Source organism: Bombyx mandarina, chromosome 04 (assembly GCF_030267445.1).
Source record: "Bombyx mandarina strain Sakado chromosome 04, ASM3026744v2".
NCBI classification, from domain to species: domain Eukaryota; kingdom Metazoa; phylum Arthropoda; class Insecta; order Lepidoptera; family Bombycidae; genus Bombyx; species Bombyx mandarina.
The window spans coordinates 2,996,273-3,017,403 of record NC_143211.1 but is presented as its reverse complement, the minus strand read 5'-3'; the positions used below and the strand labels follow the sequence as shown (position 1 = coordinate 3,017,403).

Here is a 21,131-nt window from a genome sequence, read left to right as displayed (position 1 = left end):
AAAGTGGGTGGCGCATTTACGTTGTAGATGTCAATAATGTGACAATAAAAGAAAAAAAAAGGCAAGGGTGTAACTTAAGAAATATATCGCAATGCCACATAATGAGATATTATTTAGTAAACAAGGAAATTGTTTCCGTATGTTCGTATGATATAAGAATTAAATTGGTAAGGAAGTACTAATTTAGAAGAGGCAGAGAAAATGTGAGTTTTAATAATACTACGAGTTTAATAATTCACAGTGTGACCATAAAATTAAATTTAATTCACAACGTTTAAAAAGAACTATACTTATAAATTAACGTGTTTGTTGTCTCAAATTTGAGTTACAGAATAAAATTTTAATCATCGTTGACCTATATTTTCTTAAGGAACACTTTAATTCAGTCATGTGACATACAAATCAAAACAGTAACTAATGCCCGTGGGACAGCCAACGTTTTGAGGTCAAAGCCGTGAATCGTTCTGCGTATGGCAAGATCGTTAATAAAAATTTAACTACTGATAAACGCAATTGTGCCGTAACAATGTGACTGACTTTGCTTTAGATGCTTTAAAAATGAAATCACTAAATAGAATTTTTTTTTATTGCTTAGGTGGATGGACGAGCTTACAGTTCACCTGGTGTTAAGTGGTTACTGGAGCCCATAGACATCTACAACGTAAATGCGCCACCCACCTCGAGATATAAGTTCTAAGATATCAGTATAGTTACAACGGCTACCCCACCCTTCGAATCGAAACGCATTACTGCTTCACGGCGGAAATAGGCGGGGTGGTGGTACCTACCCGTGCGGACTCCCAAGAGGTCCTACCACTGATAATGTACTGATAATGTAATTTAGGGGTTTATTGTGGTGATATTCTATTTAAACCTATTTGATATTTGGTTTCTGTTTTGTTACAGGAAAAGCTTAGAATCTTATCTAGATACACGAATGTATGGAGAAAACCACAAGTCATTAAGAAACCTACTCTCTAGTCTTAGCCTCGTAGTCGTCGTAATCAATTAGATTTACAGGTAACTAGGTAAGCATTTCGGTAACTGTAAGTACTAAGGTAACTCTTCTAGAAGCTCCGATTTCAAAGGTTGAAAAGCTCTTTCTGCGAATTATTTGACTTCGGAGGTAAGTTTCAGAGCCAACCTGTAGAGCTAGATCGCTAAAAGTTGTCATAAAAGTTGTCACTTTCAGAAGCTTCGCTACGACCTCTGACCTATGGACCTCTTATGTCTGTATCATATATTTCTTTAAGGTAAAGAGAATATTTCACAATCGGGGATAACAACGTTCTACTAATATCCTATATTGCCAATGTCTGTAGCGACTAGAAATACCCAGTTATTGGCATTCCAGTCCTACGAAGGCTACAAAAATGTAATTGAGCTTACAAATTTTGTGTTATTATTCCATTTCCACCATCAAAATCAAGTATTTTCTCTATTCACTATCAAGCATACAAAATGTTCCACAAGTCCAATTAATCGAAGACCACTATAGGAATAATTTCAATCAATTTCATTGGCGGTTATGAATCACCGGCGGCACTCATTGGTCACAGGCGACCGCTGTTTGAAGTTTAGCCGCTCGTTTCGCAACGCATATTCAACAGGAAGAGTCTAACGAGGTTAAGATTTAAGCTTACGGGTCAATAATGGTTGTTTAGAATGATTTGGTAATACGAATTGACCTATTTGTCTTGATCTCAGCTATGATGTGTTTCTGGAGTTTTCGTAGTTCTTTCAGGCTGGGTTTTTATGGGATATATGTTTACGTTGCAGAACTTATGAGGCTTAATTTTAAACAAGCTTGCTCTTTAAATTTAAACTATTATTTTGGAACCAATAATTAAATGTAATATATGATAGATGTTTTCCAAATCCTAAATAGCATCACCTCTAGATTTGAGATCGACCTTTCTATTGATTTGTTATGTAACGACGCTATTTTATCATTCCAATCTATTACTCAATAAATCTTAATAAAGCTCTTAAATGCGTTTCTTTTCTCAAAAATCCGAAGCAATGTTGTTATCAAGAGATTAAAAGAGACAGAAAATAGAAAAAAAGAAACAGATATATAGAGAAAGAAGAAGAAGATTTGAAATGCACACAAGGTCTTAAGCCGACCCAGAAATTAACTCGAAAACCGTACCCAAAATCGTAGCAGCAATCAACTAATCAACTCTTCGTAAATTCAAAGGACCATTAATTATGAATTCGGGCAGTAAATCGTCCTTTATACGATGTAGGGATTTAGAGAATCGCCACGTGTACGCCATTAGTCTAATGGAGACCCGAATCTTTCACATCGTTCAGTACCAATTTTGTGAGGAGTTACGCGAGAGGATTTGCGGTTCCGACAATGGGCAGATAGTTGCTGAATGCTTTCGGGCCATTTGTTTACTAAAAATCACAGGATTAGCAGTTTACTACGAGCAATTTTAAAATTTAGTGTATTTCGTGGCATGTTTTTTAACACATAATTTTTAATTGGGTTACTTGCTGTTTAATGGTTGCATTAGTTTTATTTCATAGAAATTTGATGAAAAATTTATACTAATATTATAAAGAGGAAAGATTTGTTTGTTTGTTTGTATTGAACAGGCTCCGAAAATTCTGAACCGATATTAAAAATTATTTCACTGTTTGAAAGCTGCACTATCCCTGAGTGACATAGGCTATAATCTTTTTTTTTTTTTTAAATTAGGGATCTTTACCGAAGCTCCAATAATGTAATGCAAGGTGCAAAAAAATACCTAAAATATTCTTTACATCGCTTGTGCTGCGAAAACCGTTGACGATAGATAGACCGATGATTCGATATTTAATCATTCTTTATTATGATGATATGAAACAGATTTGGTATTTAATTTATTTTGTATAATTACAGCTTCTTAGTTCTGTGAAAGATGATAAATTAGTTAATTTACGAATTATGAAATGGGTTGTGTTTTCAAAAGCTACTATTCTGGCTTTTAAGGGTAAGGGTAGCTAGTATGTGATCTCGTCCGTCCATCTAAGCAATAAAAAAAAGACCCTACTCGTACTAGTACTACGGTACCTCGATTAGATCGTAGAGTATACTTGTTCTATTATCACATATCCCTTGGTCTTATTTGTGACCGTGTCACATGTTCACATTAACATTTACAAGCAGAGTTATGATTTAATGCTTCGCAGGCGTCAAGTATGAGAACCGGATGTCGGATATGTCCAAGGTCATGCGATTTTTCTGTCGTCGTTTTGTCGATTACATGTGTTTTGTTGATTTTTTTTCTTGGTGTCCGATGGTGTTTTATTTAAATTGAAACTTAATGCTTAGACGTTAAAGTTATAGTTTGAATTTATAGGTTAAGGTTATAGTTTGAATGCGTTTTTGATCTCAAACTGTTTTACGGACTGTTTTGTTTTATTTGTGTATATGATATTAGATGTGATTGCATGAGATTTAAAATACGTTAAATCGAATATGGTAATTTATGCTGATGAATCTAGTATCTATACTAATATTATAAAGAGGAAAGATTTGTTTGTTTGTTTGTTTCGAATAGGCTCCGAAACTACTGGACCGATTTGAAAAATTCTTTTTCCATTAGAAGCCGACATTGTCCCTGATGAACATAGGCTACTTTTTTTATTATTATTTTTTATTTTTATTTTTTGTTTCATGTGTATTTTAATGTTTCCGAAGCGAAGCGAGGGCGGGTCGCTATATATTATAATTAGACCTATAATTTCAAATAGTTTGCTTCATACGACCTCTGTAACCTTTTATTTTCATACCGCGGGAAGTTCAAGTTGTAATGAACTTATTTGACATTAAATTAAAATAAAAATTGCATCGTAGAGTTCATTACTAAGCACTGTCATCCGAATTCGCAATTGGAGTGATTGATGTACCAGATAGTTAGCAAACGCAAGATCGAAAGACGCTTAATGTTGTGGCTTCGAAATATCAGACCATAGACTAGAATCAAAACTGTCGAACAATTGTTCAGTTCATAGACAAGCTTAAAGAACTGACTGCCAAGCATATACTTCAGTGCTCCCAAGTTCCAATGACAGGTTGACATTAAAAGAAGAACAAAATTGAAAAGAATATATAAATATCATCACATTATTAAGCTTTGGTAGTTGAATGCGCGCAGTCGGTAATATAATACTAATCATAAATCATATATCGTATAGTGTTGGTTCGTCGCCGGTAATTCATTTAGGGCCGTCGCACGAATGTGAGCAAATTAGATTTCCGTTCGACATCGTGGGTCGTGCCGGCTACGGCTCCGAAATCAGAGGCTTCCGAATAGTTCGCTGATTACGAGGGAAAATGTTGAAGCGCTTGCGGTTAAGTTTTATCTCGTGAGCATTACGTATACTGGATTCGAGATTATGGTAAATATTATATGAATTAATTTACTTCGGGGCCTTAGCCGTAATACTAATTAGTACTCAACAGAATTGCGGCAAAAACTGAGTTTCGCTTTCGTCTGACAGTCATAATTAATAAATTGTCAATTGGATTTGTTTAAAAGCGAAAGTCATCAGCTTGATATCGTATTTTATGATTCTTACTTCAAAACCGCTTGGGCTCAGCTCTAATTCGAATGGTGCTCTTGGACAGTTAGTTGATTTTGGACTTTATACGTACAAAAGAATCTGGAAAGTCTGAAAGTGGCACCCGTGACAGAGAATTTGAGAAGTGCGCGTTTGGGATGATATGGACATGTGATGAAACGAAATGACAATGAGGTTAGTAAGAGAATTTAAACTTTGAATGTGGAAGGCTTTAGACGAAGAAGTAGACCTAAGAAGAAATGGATGGATTACGTGAAAGACGGTATGTGTAAGAGGAGAGTGAGTGAAGAAATGTTATATGAAAGAGGAGTATGGAAGGAGAAAACACGTTACGCTGACCCCAGGTGACTGGGAGAAGGGCAGCAGAATGATGATGATTTACAAAAGCATAAAATAATTTATAAAAGTCTAGACATTAGTAGAGTTTATAGAGGATTAAGGATGAGGTTTAATTAGTATCCAGTCTAAGTTGTAGTGAACTCGTGAAAATTTTTAGCCGAAATAATAATTAAAAATCATTTCACATACTCTATCATTTCCTCAAAACCGGAGGGGAGGGGTAGGAGTTATGGGGAGGAGTAGGAGTGAAAATACTACTTTTAGGTACGCATGGTGGGGAGGTTGTAATAATAGCTCAGAGTAGCCTGAATCAAACGTTACACGATAAATAGTTTAAAATATTACCTAGGTTATATGTACTGAAAATACAAATACGAGATAAGAAAATTACACTTAAACCCGGAATACCAATAGCCGTAACAAAACTCTAACATCGACCGAGAATCTCAGACGGTGTGGTACATTTACCAGAGTTCTTAACGTGATGTCTATACTAAATTCCTTTAATGCCTAATATCGTATGAACAGATGAGCTTACTGTAAATCGGTCTTGGATTTTTTCAACTATGGTCTTTACACGTAATAATGACAGCTGCAAAACTATTAAAATAAGTATAATATGAAGGCATTAGATGAAATCATATTAAAATCAATGTCTCTCCAATGTTACTGGCCGTACAAAAATAATAGCAAACTCAATAATAGACGGTGCTCGATCAGGCAAATCGGATTACAATCGGGATCAGATGTCTCGGGGAACGACTGGTAAAATTATAGCGATCCGGCTTACATCTTCTTAGATATTAATTGTTTTCTGTGATCTTGCGTCGAGGTTTTCGTGTATTAGATTTTCTGAACGGACTCTTTCCTGTGTATCGTTTTGAAATATTGATTGTGTTGCAGTCGTTGTTAGAATCTATTATATTATAGTACAATAAATAATAAATATTAAAGGCTGAAGAGTTTATTTGTTTGAGCGCGCTAATCTCAGGAACTTACTGGTCCGATTTGAAAAATTATTTCACTGTTAGATAGCCCACCTATTGAGAAAGGCTATATAACATCACGCTAAGACCAATACAGGCGGAGCACCAATAAATAATGTTTCAAAATCGGGGTTTTTTCCCCTTTTGAGAGCTTCCGCTGCGTGCGCTGCAGAAACGGTTAAAGTTTCGCTAAAATAATGTATGACAGAATTGTTCCCCTTTAAAAGATCTAAAATCCGCGACAGCATATGACTGTATGTTAAGATTGTATAACATTTTTGATGCTAACCAAATTTGTTCTACGAGTAAAATAAAGCATTATTTGTGAACTATTCCAAGTGGACGAAGTTGCGGGCAAAAGCTAGTATTTAATACCGGGATCCGAGTAACGTTCCGGATTGCCATAAATGTGCAGTTCGTTATGAAATTTGGTCCAGATATATTTTTGGTTTCATTGTTTTAAAAGAAATTGACCACATTTTCTCTACAGAATTTTTGATTTTGTTAATGTGGTCTGAAAATGTACTTATAGTAATATTTTAGTAACTTTTAGTAATATTTTCTAGTCTTTATATGACATGGATGTGGCTCTGATTCATTGTCCAAATTCATATCGTTTTCGTTCTTCAACTTTTGTTGCTTTTAGTTAATTGATGAATGATGAATGAATACAAGTTATGAATGAGGCTTGAAACAGTTCGGAATACGATGAGTGTTCTCAATTAATTAGCCAGTGAACTGTTATTAGTAATTTAGCGTTGCATTCCACCAATGATAACTATTTACTTTAATTTTTTGTCCGTATTTTATTTATTTATACTTTATTTCAGTTTTTTTTTTAAACCATAACATTTTGTTAGTAGGAATTACTTATAATCTATGTTAGTAATTTAAAAAATCTAACCTTAAATCTAATCTTAAAAGATCAATGTAATTGTATGTACTTTAACTATACAATGCTTTGCGTTTTTTATCTAATTGAATAGAAGATTTGTACAATTGTTGGCGTTCCAGAAAAGTGTTCTGCAATATTACCATCAATATTTTACAGTTGTGGCACGATCTTTCATAAATTATTTAGTTCGTTTTTCTTCCGTCTGTTTTGAACGTACCTTTCCAGGGATGAACAGTTTGAGTGGGAAATCTAAGCATCTAGCGAAGCGATTCATAGGAAATTGTCGCTGTAGCTCATGGTCATAGACGAAGCCAAGGACACAGCAAAGCCACTGCCTAATTAAGGTTATAAATTATAAATCATGCTACAATCGCTATGGTCACGGCTGATTGATTCTTAAAACATCGACGGGCCATTTTTCATTTGAGGCCGACTATGCCGCTAATTCTAAAACTCCACTAGGCCGGCACGCGACCTGCCGAAGTCACCCCACATAGATTGTTCAACGTGCAATTGTTCAATTACGACCGGGGGCTATAAGTTCAAAATTGAAGTTTAATTTAATCTTCATTCATTATAGCAGTGCCGTCCTTTAGTTTTAAAAGAACAAATACAAATTATAATCAATAATATATTCACTAAAATAATCTTCTGTCTTAGATTTACGAAAACTGTACGATATAATAATAATTATAATGCCGACCGGGTGAATCCCTCAGACATGTCACCTCTGGTTGTTCTATGCTTGCACAGACATAACCAAGCAGCCAGAATCCTCCACCAAGAGCCTTTGAGTATAGCCTCATCGAACAGAGGCTATTATAAGTACCAGGTGGACGCCGTACTCGAAAACGACCGCGCAAAGCTCTACTGGGACCGGCCCATCATCACGGATAGGACTATTCTTGCGAATATGCCTGACATCGTGCTAATAGGCCGGGCGGAATCTCGGGTATTTCTGGCGGATATCACCATCCCCTACGAAGAGAACCTCGTGCGCGCCGTGGCAGATAAAAATACCAACTATCTGGACCTGGCGCACGAGGTGACCAATATGTGGAGGGTGATATCTACAGAAATAATTCCGGTAGTTGTATCGGTGAATGGTTTGGTCCCTAAAAGCCTCTCAAAACATCTCGAGAGGCTTGGTCTCAACAAAAAGTCTGTGGTGTCCCAGATGCATAAAGCAGTCTTGCTGGACACTGCCCGTATAGTTCGCCGGTTTCTCTCCCAATAGTCCCTAACGCTCCGGCCAATTGTTGCCCACCTTGCCGGAGCGTGTCCTACCGTCTTCCCGGGCGAGGCAGTGTTTGATGCAAATAATAATAATAAAGGGTTTGCTAATTACAAAACTATGATGTCATATGTTATAAGATTTCGTCTTGTTATCCAGTGGTCGTTATTAAACAGCTACCTATCTGGCGTTAAATGTTTACAAGTGCCCATAGAAATCAACAAGTACCTAAATGCTGTCCCCTTACTTGAGACATGAATAATAAATCTCAGGTTCTATAGAATAATGATTGCCACGCCCTTCAAATGGAATACATTTCCCGGCAGAAATAGGCGTGGTGGTGATATCCATGCGGGCTCACAGGACTGCCTAAAACCAGTGGAGGCTATGCATGTGATTCATATTACGAGATTCGTGCATTCTTTAATGGCTTGCCTGTGCTTTGGGCATTTCTCATGTTCACGGGTCAAGTGGACATTCGTCATCAAGTCTTGAATTTTCATGCTACGAATTATTTTGTCTTGGGTTTGGGAGTAATTCTTAAACAGCTTTTTGAGATAGTACTCATGAGAATCACTGGACATTCACTGGTTGAGTGCTTCAATGCTGCGAACTCGCCCCTTTTTTTTTTTTTCTTTTTCTTTCTTTTTTTTTTTTTTCCTACCTATGCTGATAGCCTTGAGAGGCTATTTCAGCTTCGCCCTAACGTTTGTAGGTGAGCTCGCGGGGCTCAACCGGAGTGTTGCTAACACTGACCCTAGCAAGAGCAGTGCTTCGCAGAATCTACCACCGGATCGGAAACGCGACCCACTGAGAAGAGAAACTCAGTGGGCTGTGTCTATGGGTTAGTTCGCTCGTCGAGCCCTTCGTCGCAAGCGACGGGTTCGACGAGGACGGTGACCGGTGCTTGTGGTGCCTAAAAGCACCGTTAATGGATCAGGAGGATCCGTAATGACGTGCTTTGGGCGACGTCGACGGTTTACCATTCGGTCTACTGGGTCGGGTATGTAATTTCCAGCGGCTACGATGAGAGGGTTCTCATGTCGTGCCGCCTTCTCAAAATGGCGCAGCGATGTCGACTGTAGATACTTACTAAATGAGTCGAGCTCCAGGTCATCGTGGAGATCCACATTCCTAAGGAACCATGGCGCTCCGACGGCTATCCTGCAGAATCGTGATTGAATAACCTGAAGGGATTTCAAGTGGGTGCGGGCTGAGTGAGCGAACACTACGCTTGCATACGTCATGACGGGACTCCCCTTAAGGATACGATAAGTCTAAATGTGACCCAGTGCATAAGTAATAAACCAACAATGGAGCATTAAAGAAGTAGGAAACACATTGACGACGAAGACAAACTTTATAATTTATATAGTAGAAAAATTATTCAGATGCGAGATTAAAGTCTCTTTTCTAAAATGTAATGTGCTCTGAGGAATTGTTCGAGATGATACCGTCATCTCGCTTTTACCATCGCACCGCCCGCCAAAAGAGTAGGGTTCATCCATACTACCTGGAGCCACTGCAGTCATCCACAGTGCGTTTCCAGATATCATTTTCCTCAAATTAAAATTAATGAGACTTAATTAACTTATAACAATAATAGCAACAACCATCAAGTGGGATATTTCCTCCATTTTTTATTTACAGAAATTCTGCAAAAGATAAAGATATAAGATTGATATTAGTTTGAAATTATTTTTAGCCAAATTGCTTATTAATACGCTTTTATTAGCTTCAGACGTATGTATGTTAGTATGTATGTTTGTAACGGAATCTTTGAACATGATTTTGACCGCCTTCAAAACGTCGGATTAACTCAAAATTTGGTATACTTATTAAGGATCGATGACAATACAATAATAAAAAAAAATTAAAAAAAAAAGAAATGAAGAAATTGAAATTCGACTTAAAAAATGAAAAATAAATAATAGTTTAATTTTTTTAACAAAATACGCTTTTATAGAAAATCTAACTAAAAAATTGAAACTGAATTTTAATAAATTTTGTGAGAAAAAATGATTTTATTGTAAAAAAAGCGTGGGGTGCATCAGTAGTTATAAATATTTTATGAACAGATATGAGTAGAAGGGTTATTTGGATAATACCCTGAAAAGCATCCCACGCTTTTTTACAATAAAATATTTTTTTCTTAGACTATTTTTAATTCAAATTTATTAAAATTTATATTCTATTTTGTTAGTTTTTTTTTAACTATTATTTATTTTTGTTTGTTAGTTTCACCTTTCCCCATCCAGCACGGCACTTACATACATAATATATCCGGCATTTATCAATTCCGGTCATTTACAACGAGGATAAGTTTCGTAATTAATAAAACAGGATAATTTAGTCCTATAAAATAATCTTCGTGTGAAACCTTCTTCTTACCCTTTTTTGACTTACAAACACCCAGAGATGTTTTTTTTTATTGCTTAGATAGGTGTACGAGCTCACAGCCCACCTGGTGTTAAGTGGTTACTGGGGCCCATAGACATCTACAACGTAAATTCACCATCCGCCTTGAGATATAAGTTCTAAGGTCTCAAGTATAGTTACAAGTTATAGTTATTAGTTTACTTACATAGCGCAGCAGTTGTCATAGAAAACAAGCTTTTTGACACATGCCTGAATCTCGCTAATGAAAATTTAAAGATAATCTTACATATTTACAAGTGCCGAACAACAACATTCGGAAGACCATCCATTCGAAAAATGTTCCGTGAGTTAATGCACTTAATTTTTTAATAATCTAAAGGAATTAATATCTTGAGTCGTTTTCCGGATAAAAAGCCTCTAACTCCCTTCGGTCCAGAAACCGAATACTCTAACCGACAATCACGTCTAATATGTTGCTTCGAAGTTGCGTGAAAAAAAATCAATCAGCACACTTTCCCAATTATAATAGACTAGCTTTTGCCCGCGACTCCGTCCGCGTGGAATAGTTACTTTGGAATAACGCTAAATTGGGTTAAATTTCCACTTCATTTACGTAGATAGTGAAAATATTTTCTTAGAACTTATATCTCGAGGTGGGTGGCGCATTTACGTTGTAGATGTCTATGGGCTCCAGTAACCACTTAACACCAGGTGGGCTGTGAGCTCGTCCACCAATCTAAGCAAAAAAAAAAAAAAGTAAAACATTGTTTATCGGTGCTCCACTTGTATTGGTCTTACCGTTATGTTATATAGCCTATAGCCTTCCTCAATAAATGGGCTATCTAACACTGAAAGAATTTTTCAAATCGGACCAGTACTTAGTTCCTGAGATTAGCGCGTTCAAACAAACAAACAAACTCTTCAGCTTTATAATATTAGTATTTATAATAGATTACTAGCGGCACCCGCTGACTTTGCACAGTTAAATTGAATTGATATTGTACTGAAAGTATATCACAGTAAATGTTATATAAATTTAATAAAAAAAAAAAATCCTTAACTTTAGGCATATTAGGATGTTATATATAATATAGGACGATGTGACAATCTCGCAGCTACGTACTGTCTATTTTTTACCAGGAAACGTAAGATTTTATTTGATAATAAAAGTTTAAATGTGAATTTTTTTTCTCATTAAGTTGGTACAAAAATCATAAATTAATAGTTGACTCATATTAATATTATACATAATAATATATACTCACGCAGCTCTGTGACTGAAGTGTTTTCATATACCTATAATTATGGTACAGAAAGGCATGCTCCTCATTTTTTTCTCAAAATAATAAATCACTTTCACGAAACAAAACTGTACAGGATACGGAAAAAACAGTAGGAGAGTTTATAAAATAATTGTATTGCTAAAACGACTGACTTACCTTTCGTAGCGAAATGCGTAGCTGCTTCGTGACAGAAATAGGCAGGACTGTACCCACACGTGCGTGATCATCCTTCGTAACGGATATTAGCCCACTGAGTTTCTCGCCGGATCTTCTCAGTGGGTCGCGATTCCGATCCGTTGGTTGATTTTGCGAAGCACTGCTTTGCTGGTGGTAGGAACTCTGGTGAGTCCGCGCGGGTAGGTACCACCACCCTGCTTATTTCTGCTGTGAAGCCGTAATGCGTTTCGGTTTGAAGGGTGGGGCAGCCGTTGTAACTATACTTGAGACCTTAGAACTTATATCTCAAGGTGGGTGGCGGCTTTTTCGTCGTAGATGTCTATGGGCTCCAGTAACCACTTAACACGAGGTGGGCTGTGAGCTCGTCCACTCATGTATGCAATAAAAAAAATGGTAAGTCCATTGTTAGCAAATCCTTTCAAGTTGAGTCCATGAGCTCACCTACGACGTGGTTGGAATAGCCCCTTAGGCTACCAACGAATACGTAGGGAAAAAATAACGGAGATTACTAAAATTACAATATTCGATGGTTTTCATTTTACTGTTTGTTGTCATCTATACTAACATTATAAAAAGGAAAGACTTATTTGTTTGTTTGTATTGAATAGACTCCGAAACTACTGAACCGATTTGAAAAACTCTTTCACTGTTTGGAAGCTACACTATTCCCGAGTGACATAGGCTATAATCTTTTTTGAAAAAAATTAAGGATCCTTACTAAAACTCCAATAATGTAACCCAAGGTGTAAAAAAAATACCTAAAATATTCTTTACATCGCGTGCCTTGCGAAAACTATTCATTATAGAATAAAATACAATGTACTACGACTTTGTAGAACACATTATTATTTACAAAAAGTATCAGCGTATGTCTAACTATTATAGCTATACCGTAATAAGTGTTGTTTTATTTTAAAAAATAAAACAACACTTATTACGGTATAGCACTTATTAGTGTTGTTTTATTTTAAAAAATAAAACAACGTCGAATATCGTTGAAATTTTTATTAAAGACCCGAGCGGGGCCGGAGCGTGCCGCTAGTTCAAAATAAAGTTACAAAGATTGCTCATTGAAATGAGTCCGATATTTACGGATTTCTTTAAGGGAAATTGTTTCTGCTTACACCACCTGAATTCCGGCTCTGTCGTGTCCCTAATTATTTGTTTTATTCTATTTTACTATTTTTACATAATAAAAAAACGTTCCGAGCAAAAATACAGCCAAGAAATTTGCTTTCAAACGATACAAAGAGCAAATGAATGCAAACCTTAATCGTTTATCGATGGACCAAACTAAAACTTTGAAAAGCATGCATTAAATTTACAATACCGCTTACGCGATTCGGTTTTCACGTAACACATTTATTGTGATAGAATTATAGCCAAATTTAGTTCGTATAGGTGGTGGAAGACCTATGGCACGGCGCACTGATGACATAGTCAAGACGTGGATGAGGTTACCAGGCGTTCTATGGCATAAATAAGGGAGGCCCATGACCAGCGGTCGGTATCAAAGAATTGAATATTATATTGACGTTTATTGTAATGTACATAGTTCGTACAGTCGTCTAATATATTTAATTTTGGAACATTATTGCACTTTTAACATGATCGTCTTTTTGTTTGCAAGTTAATTTATTTCTATCTCAGTACTATTGCTATCAGCCTACCGACGTTCACTATTGGATTTAGGCACTCCCCAAGGTTCACCGTAACGCTCATTTCCATTAAAAACCGTCTTAAACGCCTGGATTGAAACTGACAGATGCTAACAATACATGCGCTTGTGTTAGAATAATTCATTTTATTGAATCGATTTTCTATCACATATTCCGCATCAATAACAAAATCGTAGAACTTTGAATTCTATAATAATTTATCTTTAAATTTCTCTCATGTTCACATAAAATAGTAAATTTTGTGATCCGATAATATATTTTTCAAAAAACATCAAAAGTATGTATGTATTTAGTTGAGTTTTTTAACTTTATTAAATCGTAGCTTGGAATAAAGTTAAAGCATTCACACTTATGTTATTAAGAAAATATTTGTGCATTGTTTCCTATGTAAATCTAAAAAAACATGCAGCTCCGTTACTTTGTTTCTCAATTAACAAATATAGTCAAGTCAATCCTCATACATTAGCTAAAGCACAGTATACAACGTAAACAAATATTAAATAATAGCTAACCTACCTTTAGGGGTAACCACTCTGAAGGCGCTGTTTGTCGACGACCTGGGCGATTCTTCTCGCACGGCCACCCCTGGAGAATCACTACCACTCCTCACCATCGAAAAGTCCAACGGCATCGGCGGCATAGCACTGACTTCCATAGTTAATTAATAAACGGTACGAAACATAACATGGAAAATAAATTAGGGCGATTCTTGGATCGACCCGCAGTCGGGATACGTGTGACCGACGCGAGTCGCAACTGCGTTTTAAGCGGCGATACACTAGAGCGTTTTAAGTCCGACTGTCGGATCAGTAAGGCCGAGAATCAGTAGGATCTCCATAGAGAATTGGACCTTATCGCTATCGGTGTCGGGCTGGGGGCGTGGGCATTGCCGGCCCGCCTCTCGAGCCGTGGCGCCGCCATGTGCTCGGAGTGACAATCACTTTGTATAGGTAACACAATAATAATATGATTCCTGATGGATTTTATTGTGCTATACATGCATCCGTTCGAGATCTATGTTCCGAGTGATGGACTGGGAAATAGGAAATGAGGCTATGGAAACTTTTGGAAATCGTCTGCTTACTGTTTAGTAGAATAGAATTATAAATTTATTTACGTGTATCGATATTTAGTTGTTTATGACTAAATGAAACTTTTTACGTAAATAATTTATTTTTTATTTTTATTTATGTCACTAAAACCATAATAACATGAAGCTATTTTGAATTTTAAATAAATATCTGAAAATGTTTGTAACAAAATATGATATACAATTAATTATGTAATATTGTAATGATTAAATTGCTTGGAAAAAAATGTACCATTTTAATTTTAATTTTCCTCAGTTTCAAATTACGATTTCTTAATTATTTATTTAAACAAATTATTTTTGATATATATACTTTTATTTATTATTATATTTATTATTATTATTCTATTTTTATATATATGTATTATATTTTAAATTTTTTTTTTTTTTTAATTTTTTTGTTCCTTAAGCTGACAGACACGGTCATCGGAAAAAATAGATATCACAAAGTGAATGCAGTAGTCCAATTACATTGTAGTAACACAGCTGCCTTATCTCATAAGTCCAAATGTGTGTTTGTTTTTATCAGAAATAGTCTGGTTAAAGCAATTATTGTACATTTGCGAGCTCATTTTAGGACAAATAAATTAATAAAATTTACGCGCGTCCCTTTTCATTAATTTATAGTAGTAGTTTTCTAAAATGCATGTTATATAAAAAATAATTTACTATATTTTGTTTCTACCCTCAGAATTTTAACTGCGGCTTAGTCTCTCGCCCCGTATAAGCACCCTCCACGTTACGCAATTACAGAAACTTCAAACCTTTTAAATTATGAATCGACACAAGATACATTTCGATACGATACATTGTGAATTTGTTAAATTTAACATTTCAATGAACGCACTGAGTTTCTCGCCGGATCTCCTCAGTGGGTGGTGATTCCGATCCGGTGATATATTCTGCAAAGCACTGCTCTTGCTAGGGCTAGTGTTAGCAATCCTCTTGAGTTGAGCCCGTGAGTTCACCTACCGGCCCGCGCTTAGATGGATATCCGTAGCATACCAACAATTAGGTAGGAATTTTTATTTTGAATCACAAGACTTCCTACCTACCATTCGTAAAATAATTAATAGCAGTATTAAAGAAAGGCGGCAGAACAGTTGACTCTTATCTTATCATATATCTGAATTTCGCACTAAGCTCAAGTGGTTACCAATTCGCCTTCGCCGCAATACTCATGTCCTTTCATTACTATACTGTACTCTCTTTAACCCCCATACCCCTACATATCTCAAAGAACGTTTCGAGTTCCTAGGTGTTACGCATAATTTTTCTCTGAGATCATCAGATAACCTGAGACTGAAAATGCCGGTGCATTCATCATCATTCTTTGACAATTCATTCACCGTCCAGGCGGTTCGATTGTGGAATGCTCTGCCGGATGCAGTGAGAAGTGCTCCAACTTTAAACTGTTTTAAAAGAATGTTGAAGGAACACTACTTATCTGCTTAGTGCTGTTTGTTGCATCATTATCATTTATAATTTCCATACTGTTGATTTATTATGTGTGTGTAAGTATATTAGTATGTATTGTATGTAAGTATGTATATTGGTATATATTATATTATGTAAACGGTATATATCTGTTTATTATATGTATATATTTTCTATAATAATGTATTGTATATGGTACACCGCAACATACCTGCTATATTTTTTATATTTTACAGAATTTCTGTAAATTAAACGGTTGTCTGGAAGAGATCGCTTTTAGCGATAAGACCGCCTATTGTACATATGTGCTTTTTGACTGTTTTTTTTAAAAATGTAAATTGTGTTGGTGTGCAATAAAGTGTATTCTCTCTCTCTCTCTCTCTCTTTTTTCCCCCCTACCTATGCTGATAGCCTTGAGAGGCTATTTCAGCTTCTCCATGACGTGTAGGTGAGCTTCGGGGCTTAATCCGGGAGCGGGAGTGTTGCTAACGCTGGCCCTAGCAAGAGCAGTGCTTCGCAGACTCTACCACCGGATCGGAATCGCGACCCACTGAGAATATCCAGAGAGAAACTCAGTGGGCTGTGTCTATGGGTTAATTCACTCGTCGAGCCCTTCGTCGCAAGCGCCGGGTTCGGCGAGGACGGCGACCGGTGCTTGAGGTACCTAAAAGCACCGTTAAGGGATCGGGAGGATCCGTAATGACGTTTTTAGGGCCTGTTGACTCGTGTAATAGTGTATAGCTTTAAAACATTTTTTTTTTATTGCTTCGATGGATGGACGAGCTCACAGCCCACCTGGTGTTAAGTGGTTACTGGAGCCCATAGACATCTACACCGTAAATGCGCCTTGAGATACATATAAGTTCTAAGGTCTCAAGTATAGTTACAACGGCTGCCCTACCCTTCAAACCGAAACGCATTACTGCTTCACGGCAGAAATAGGCAGGGTAGTGGTACCTACCCGTGCGGACTCACAAGAGGTCCTACCACCAGTAATTACGCAAATTATAATTTTGCGGGTTTGATTTTTATTACACGACATTTAATTTTGTCGAAGCGGATCTCTAAATCCCTAAATACCCTAAAAATGTTCATCTGAAATTAAACGATTAGTACCCAAATAATAGTGAATATTTATTCAAGTTTTTAGTCAACTTCGGAGCAGAATTACAATTCTAAATCCATCACTAAGAATTCGAGGTTATGCAAAAATTAAAATTATTAAATACTAGCGGCGCGCTCCGGCTCCGCTCGGGTCTTCAACAAAAATTTCAACGATATTTGTCGTTGTTTTATTTTTTAAGACAAAACAACACTTATTGTGGCATAGCTATAATAGTTAGAAATATGCTGTCGCGACACTTTTTGTAAATAATAATGTGTTCTACAAAGTGGTAGTACACTATTTTATTCTATCATCAATAGTTTTCGCAGGGCCGGCGATGTAAAGAATATTTTAGGTATTTTTTTTACACCTTGGGTTACATTATTGGAGTTTTAGTAAGGATCCCCAATTTTTTTCAAAAAAAAATTATAACCTATGTCACTCGGGAATAGTGTAGCTTCCAAACGGTGAAATAATTTTTTAAATCGGTTTAGTAGTTTCGGAGCCTATTCAATACAAACAAACAAACAAATCTTTCCTCTTTATAATATTAATTATAATTATAATTATATAATATTATATAGTATAGATTTACGTAGGTTTTCTCGGGTCAAAGTTATTATTTAAATTATTTCTCAAACATCATAGCGACGCTTGAAAGGCAAACGTGACTAAGAGACAATAACTGCTTTATACATAAATGATAGGCAATAACCATATTCGATGCGCAAAAAATATATATTTATAGGTATATTAAAATCATTTTAATCCTACAGCTAGATTCGTTAAAATAGAATTATTTTCAGGTATTTCAACTTTAAATTAGTCTACTGTAAAGTTCACGCATTGTCGCTTAGTCACGTTTGCCTTTCAAGCGTCGATAGGTATATCAGAAAAATACATTTATATTTTAAATCGGATTGTAGGAATAATATTTTTCCAATCGATTTCCGTTACAGTAGACGGACCCGCTCACGTGGCCCTGGGAGACAAATAGATTGAAAGCCTTGAGCTTTTGCTCCTAAAATCAAATAAACGAAAGCTTCGAGACCCAAAAAAATACATGTCAATTCTAACATTGGTCCAATCATGACAATAACGAACGAAGCGAATCGATTTTAGTTTAATAGCATTCTTTATATATATATATAATATTAGCTGACCCGGCAGACTTCGTAGTGCCTCAATCGATAAATAAAATACCTAAGCTTTTGTATAAAATAAACTTAAAACAGACAAAAGGAATCCGTCCGACGGGGGACACATCAAAGGAAATCAAAATTGTTTGTTTTTATACAATTTCGAGTATTTTCATATTTATTCACCTTTTAAACCTTCCCTGGACTTCCACGAATAATTCAAGACCAAAATTAGCCAAATCGGGCCAGCCGTTCTCGAGTTTTAGCGAGACTAACGAACAGCAATTTATTTTTATAAATAGAGATATAGATTACTTTAAATATAATATAGACTATGTCTTTTCCAGGGTTATGGATGTATATTATATATTAAATATATGTATGTGTATAATAAAAATCTTACATTTATTTCCGTTATCTGGTGCCCGAAACACAAGTTCCTTACGAACTTATCACGGGACCAGTTAACGTGGCGTGATTGTTAGTAAATATTTATTATTTATTTATTATTTATTACAATCTAGTTTTGTCCTAAGACTAAAATCGTGTAAATTAAGATGACGGGTCTGCATTTTTAATCAAGAAAAATTAAAAGCCCAAATTAGAATCGACAGAAATGTGAAAAATAACTCGATTGTTCTAAATTAATTGAAGTATGAACTAAGATGTAACATTTTTTTTTGTGTTTTGTTTTCATCTCGCATTATTAACATCATGATATGTACATACGACTTCTAAGTCTAAGCCTTTGAAGACAAGTTTTTCCATTAGAATCGACGTGGACGTTTTTAAGTGAAGTTTGAACAAACCTATACTCAACATAGACCGGTGATCGAAGAGGTTATGATTATCATATTAATCGGCAACTTCTACAATGTCAGATAAATAAGAACAATATCGTTATAATATAATATGTCGGCTTAGTAACACCTCCCCACCTCTTCCCGTGGGAGTCGTAACAGGCGAATAATTGTTTCATTGGAGAGTGGACAGTGGCTTTGATTATTATGCCAAATCGTTACTGGTGGTAGATAGTCTTGTAAACACGCACAGGCAAGTACCGTCATTCTGCTTCTATCTGCCGCGAAGCAATGCGCTTGCACTTGCGCCTGTTTCTAATTAAGATGTGGGACAGCCGGTATAAAATACAATGAATACATCTACTTCACGTCAAAGTCGCTGGCACCATTGACTTTGACATCTATGAGCTCAGATATCCACTTCGCAACAGACGGGATATGAGTTCGGTCATCCATCTACCCAGGCGCCGTAACTATAAACCTAAATCGCACTTTTAGAATTATAGAGACCCATTACGAAATTTTTGGATTTCGACTTTAATTCAAAAATGGACCTAGAACAACCTTTTTCAGCGATTCATAGTAAACAAATGACCAAAACTAGCTTAGAAAGGGACAAACTTATCCATTGGTCTCTTTCACTCCGTCCCCTTCCTCTACGTCTTTTCGGTTTGAAAACTTTATTCGATGTTTTACAAAAACACATTTTTTGGGTCGAGTCTCTATAATTCTAAAGGTGCAAAATGATAAACTAAGACGAACTAGGCGAAACATTCTAATAATCAAATTCAATTTTCATACTATGTACGAAATGTGGAACGCTATTATTTTTTTACATAAAAAAAAAATATATATACAATCATACAGTTCAAGATGGAATGCCCCGGAATAAACCTACTCGTCGTGTCGGTGTTTCGTTCAGAAATTAAAAACAATGAACGCTTCAATTTTTCACAGTCACCCGGAAACTGCGCTAATCCGGCTGCTCCTTAATTCTCTAACTTGTTATGAAATTGCTATCGTATTGCATTTTCAATTATTTAATAATCATTCATGGCCTAGTGGACATGATTTAGAGCAATAATTAATATCAGTTTTACCAAGTCTTAATGTCCTTATTCTGTCACCCGCTTTAAAAAATATCAAATGGACGGTCATGGTTAATGGATTATTGTGATGTCTCACCTAACTACCCGGATATGTCGGAATGCGGTTGCAACCTGTGCCGTTTCACACGATTTTCCTTCGCTTAATTATGCAATTTTTCTGTGTGAGCTTTTGAACTGGTTAAAAATCATGTGAAAAATGGACCCTGGATCAAAACCTCACTACAGCAGCATCGCTAGGTATGAGTAAATGGGTATATTATCCTTTCGAACAAGACGACTGGTGTTACGATAATTATAATACAAAATCACTAATCGAATACGGAATTAGGTCGCGAGACTCGCTCTGCGAATACTAATTACACCTCGGCTTTGCAATGATAAAGCAAAGCCGTCGTATGGGATATTTTTATTCGGGCCAAAATGAAATTTCGTTGTGTTTCCGACACACAATCATCAGTCTTACTATAATCAGAATACGATCCCTTTTCCCGAAAACGATGGGACGCGGCACGAAAAATTTTACTAGAAATTTCATGTAAAATGATCCAAGCATAATCTCTTCGAGTAAATCCCATTATTGTGATGATCCCCTCGATTGTGGGGCATATTTTCCCCCGCGTAGGGGCACAGGGGGAAGTATGGAAATCGTAATTCGGCTTCGGACGTTCATTTTTGGGATTTACACGTAAATTTGGATGCGGAATGAGTTCGTAGACTTTGTTCTTCTTTAGAATTGGCATTTATATGGTTCATTGCTGTTATCGCCAATGAATTATAGCAATTCTTCTATTTGGGTCTATTACAATTGGCTTTTTTATGTTTGAGGGATTAGTCGTGGTTTGGAGGCCTTTCCAGTTTCACCAGGACAGGTGGGCGAACAAAGGGTTCAGCTAGATGGGGTGGG

The 21,131-nt window shown here is 36.2% G+C and overlaps 1 protein-coding gene across 1 annotated transcript in view; it reads right to left on the bottom strand.

Moving 5' to 3' along the window:
• sens-2 (zinc finger transcription factor senseless-2) overlaps positions 1-14,467 on the bottom strand; it is an 88,730-nt gene extending 74,263 nt beyond the window's left edge. The window contains exon 1 of the mRNA XM_028182607.2: positions 14,064-14,467. Coding sequence (XP_028038408.1) covers positions 14,064-14,202 — 139 coding nt within the window. The 5' untranslated portion in view covers positions 14,203-14,467. The remainder of the gene's footprint in view (positions 1-14,063) is intronic.
• Positions 14,468-21,131: the final 6,664 nt, after the last annotated feature.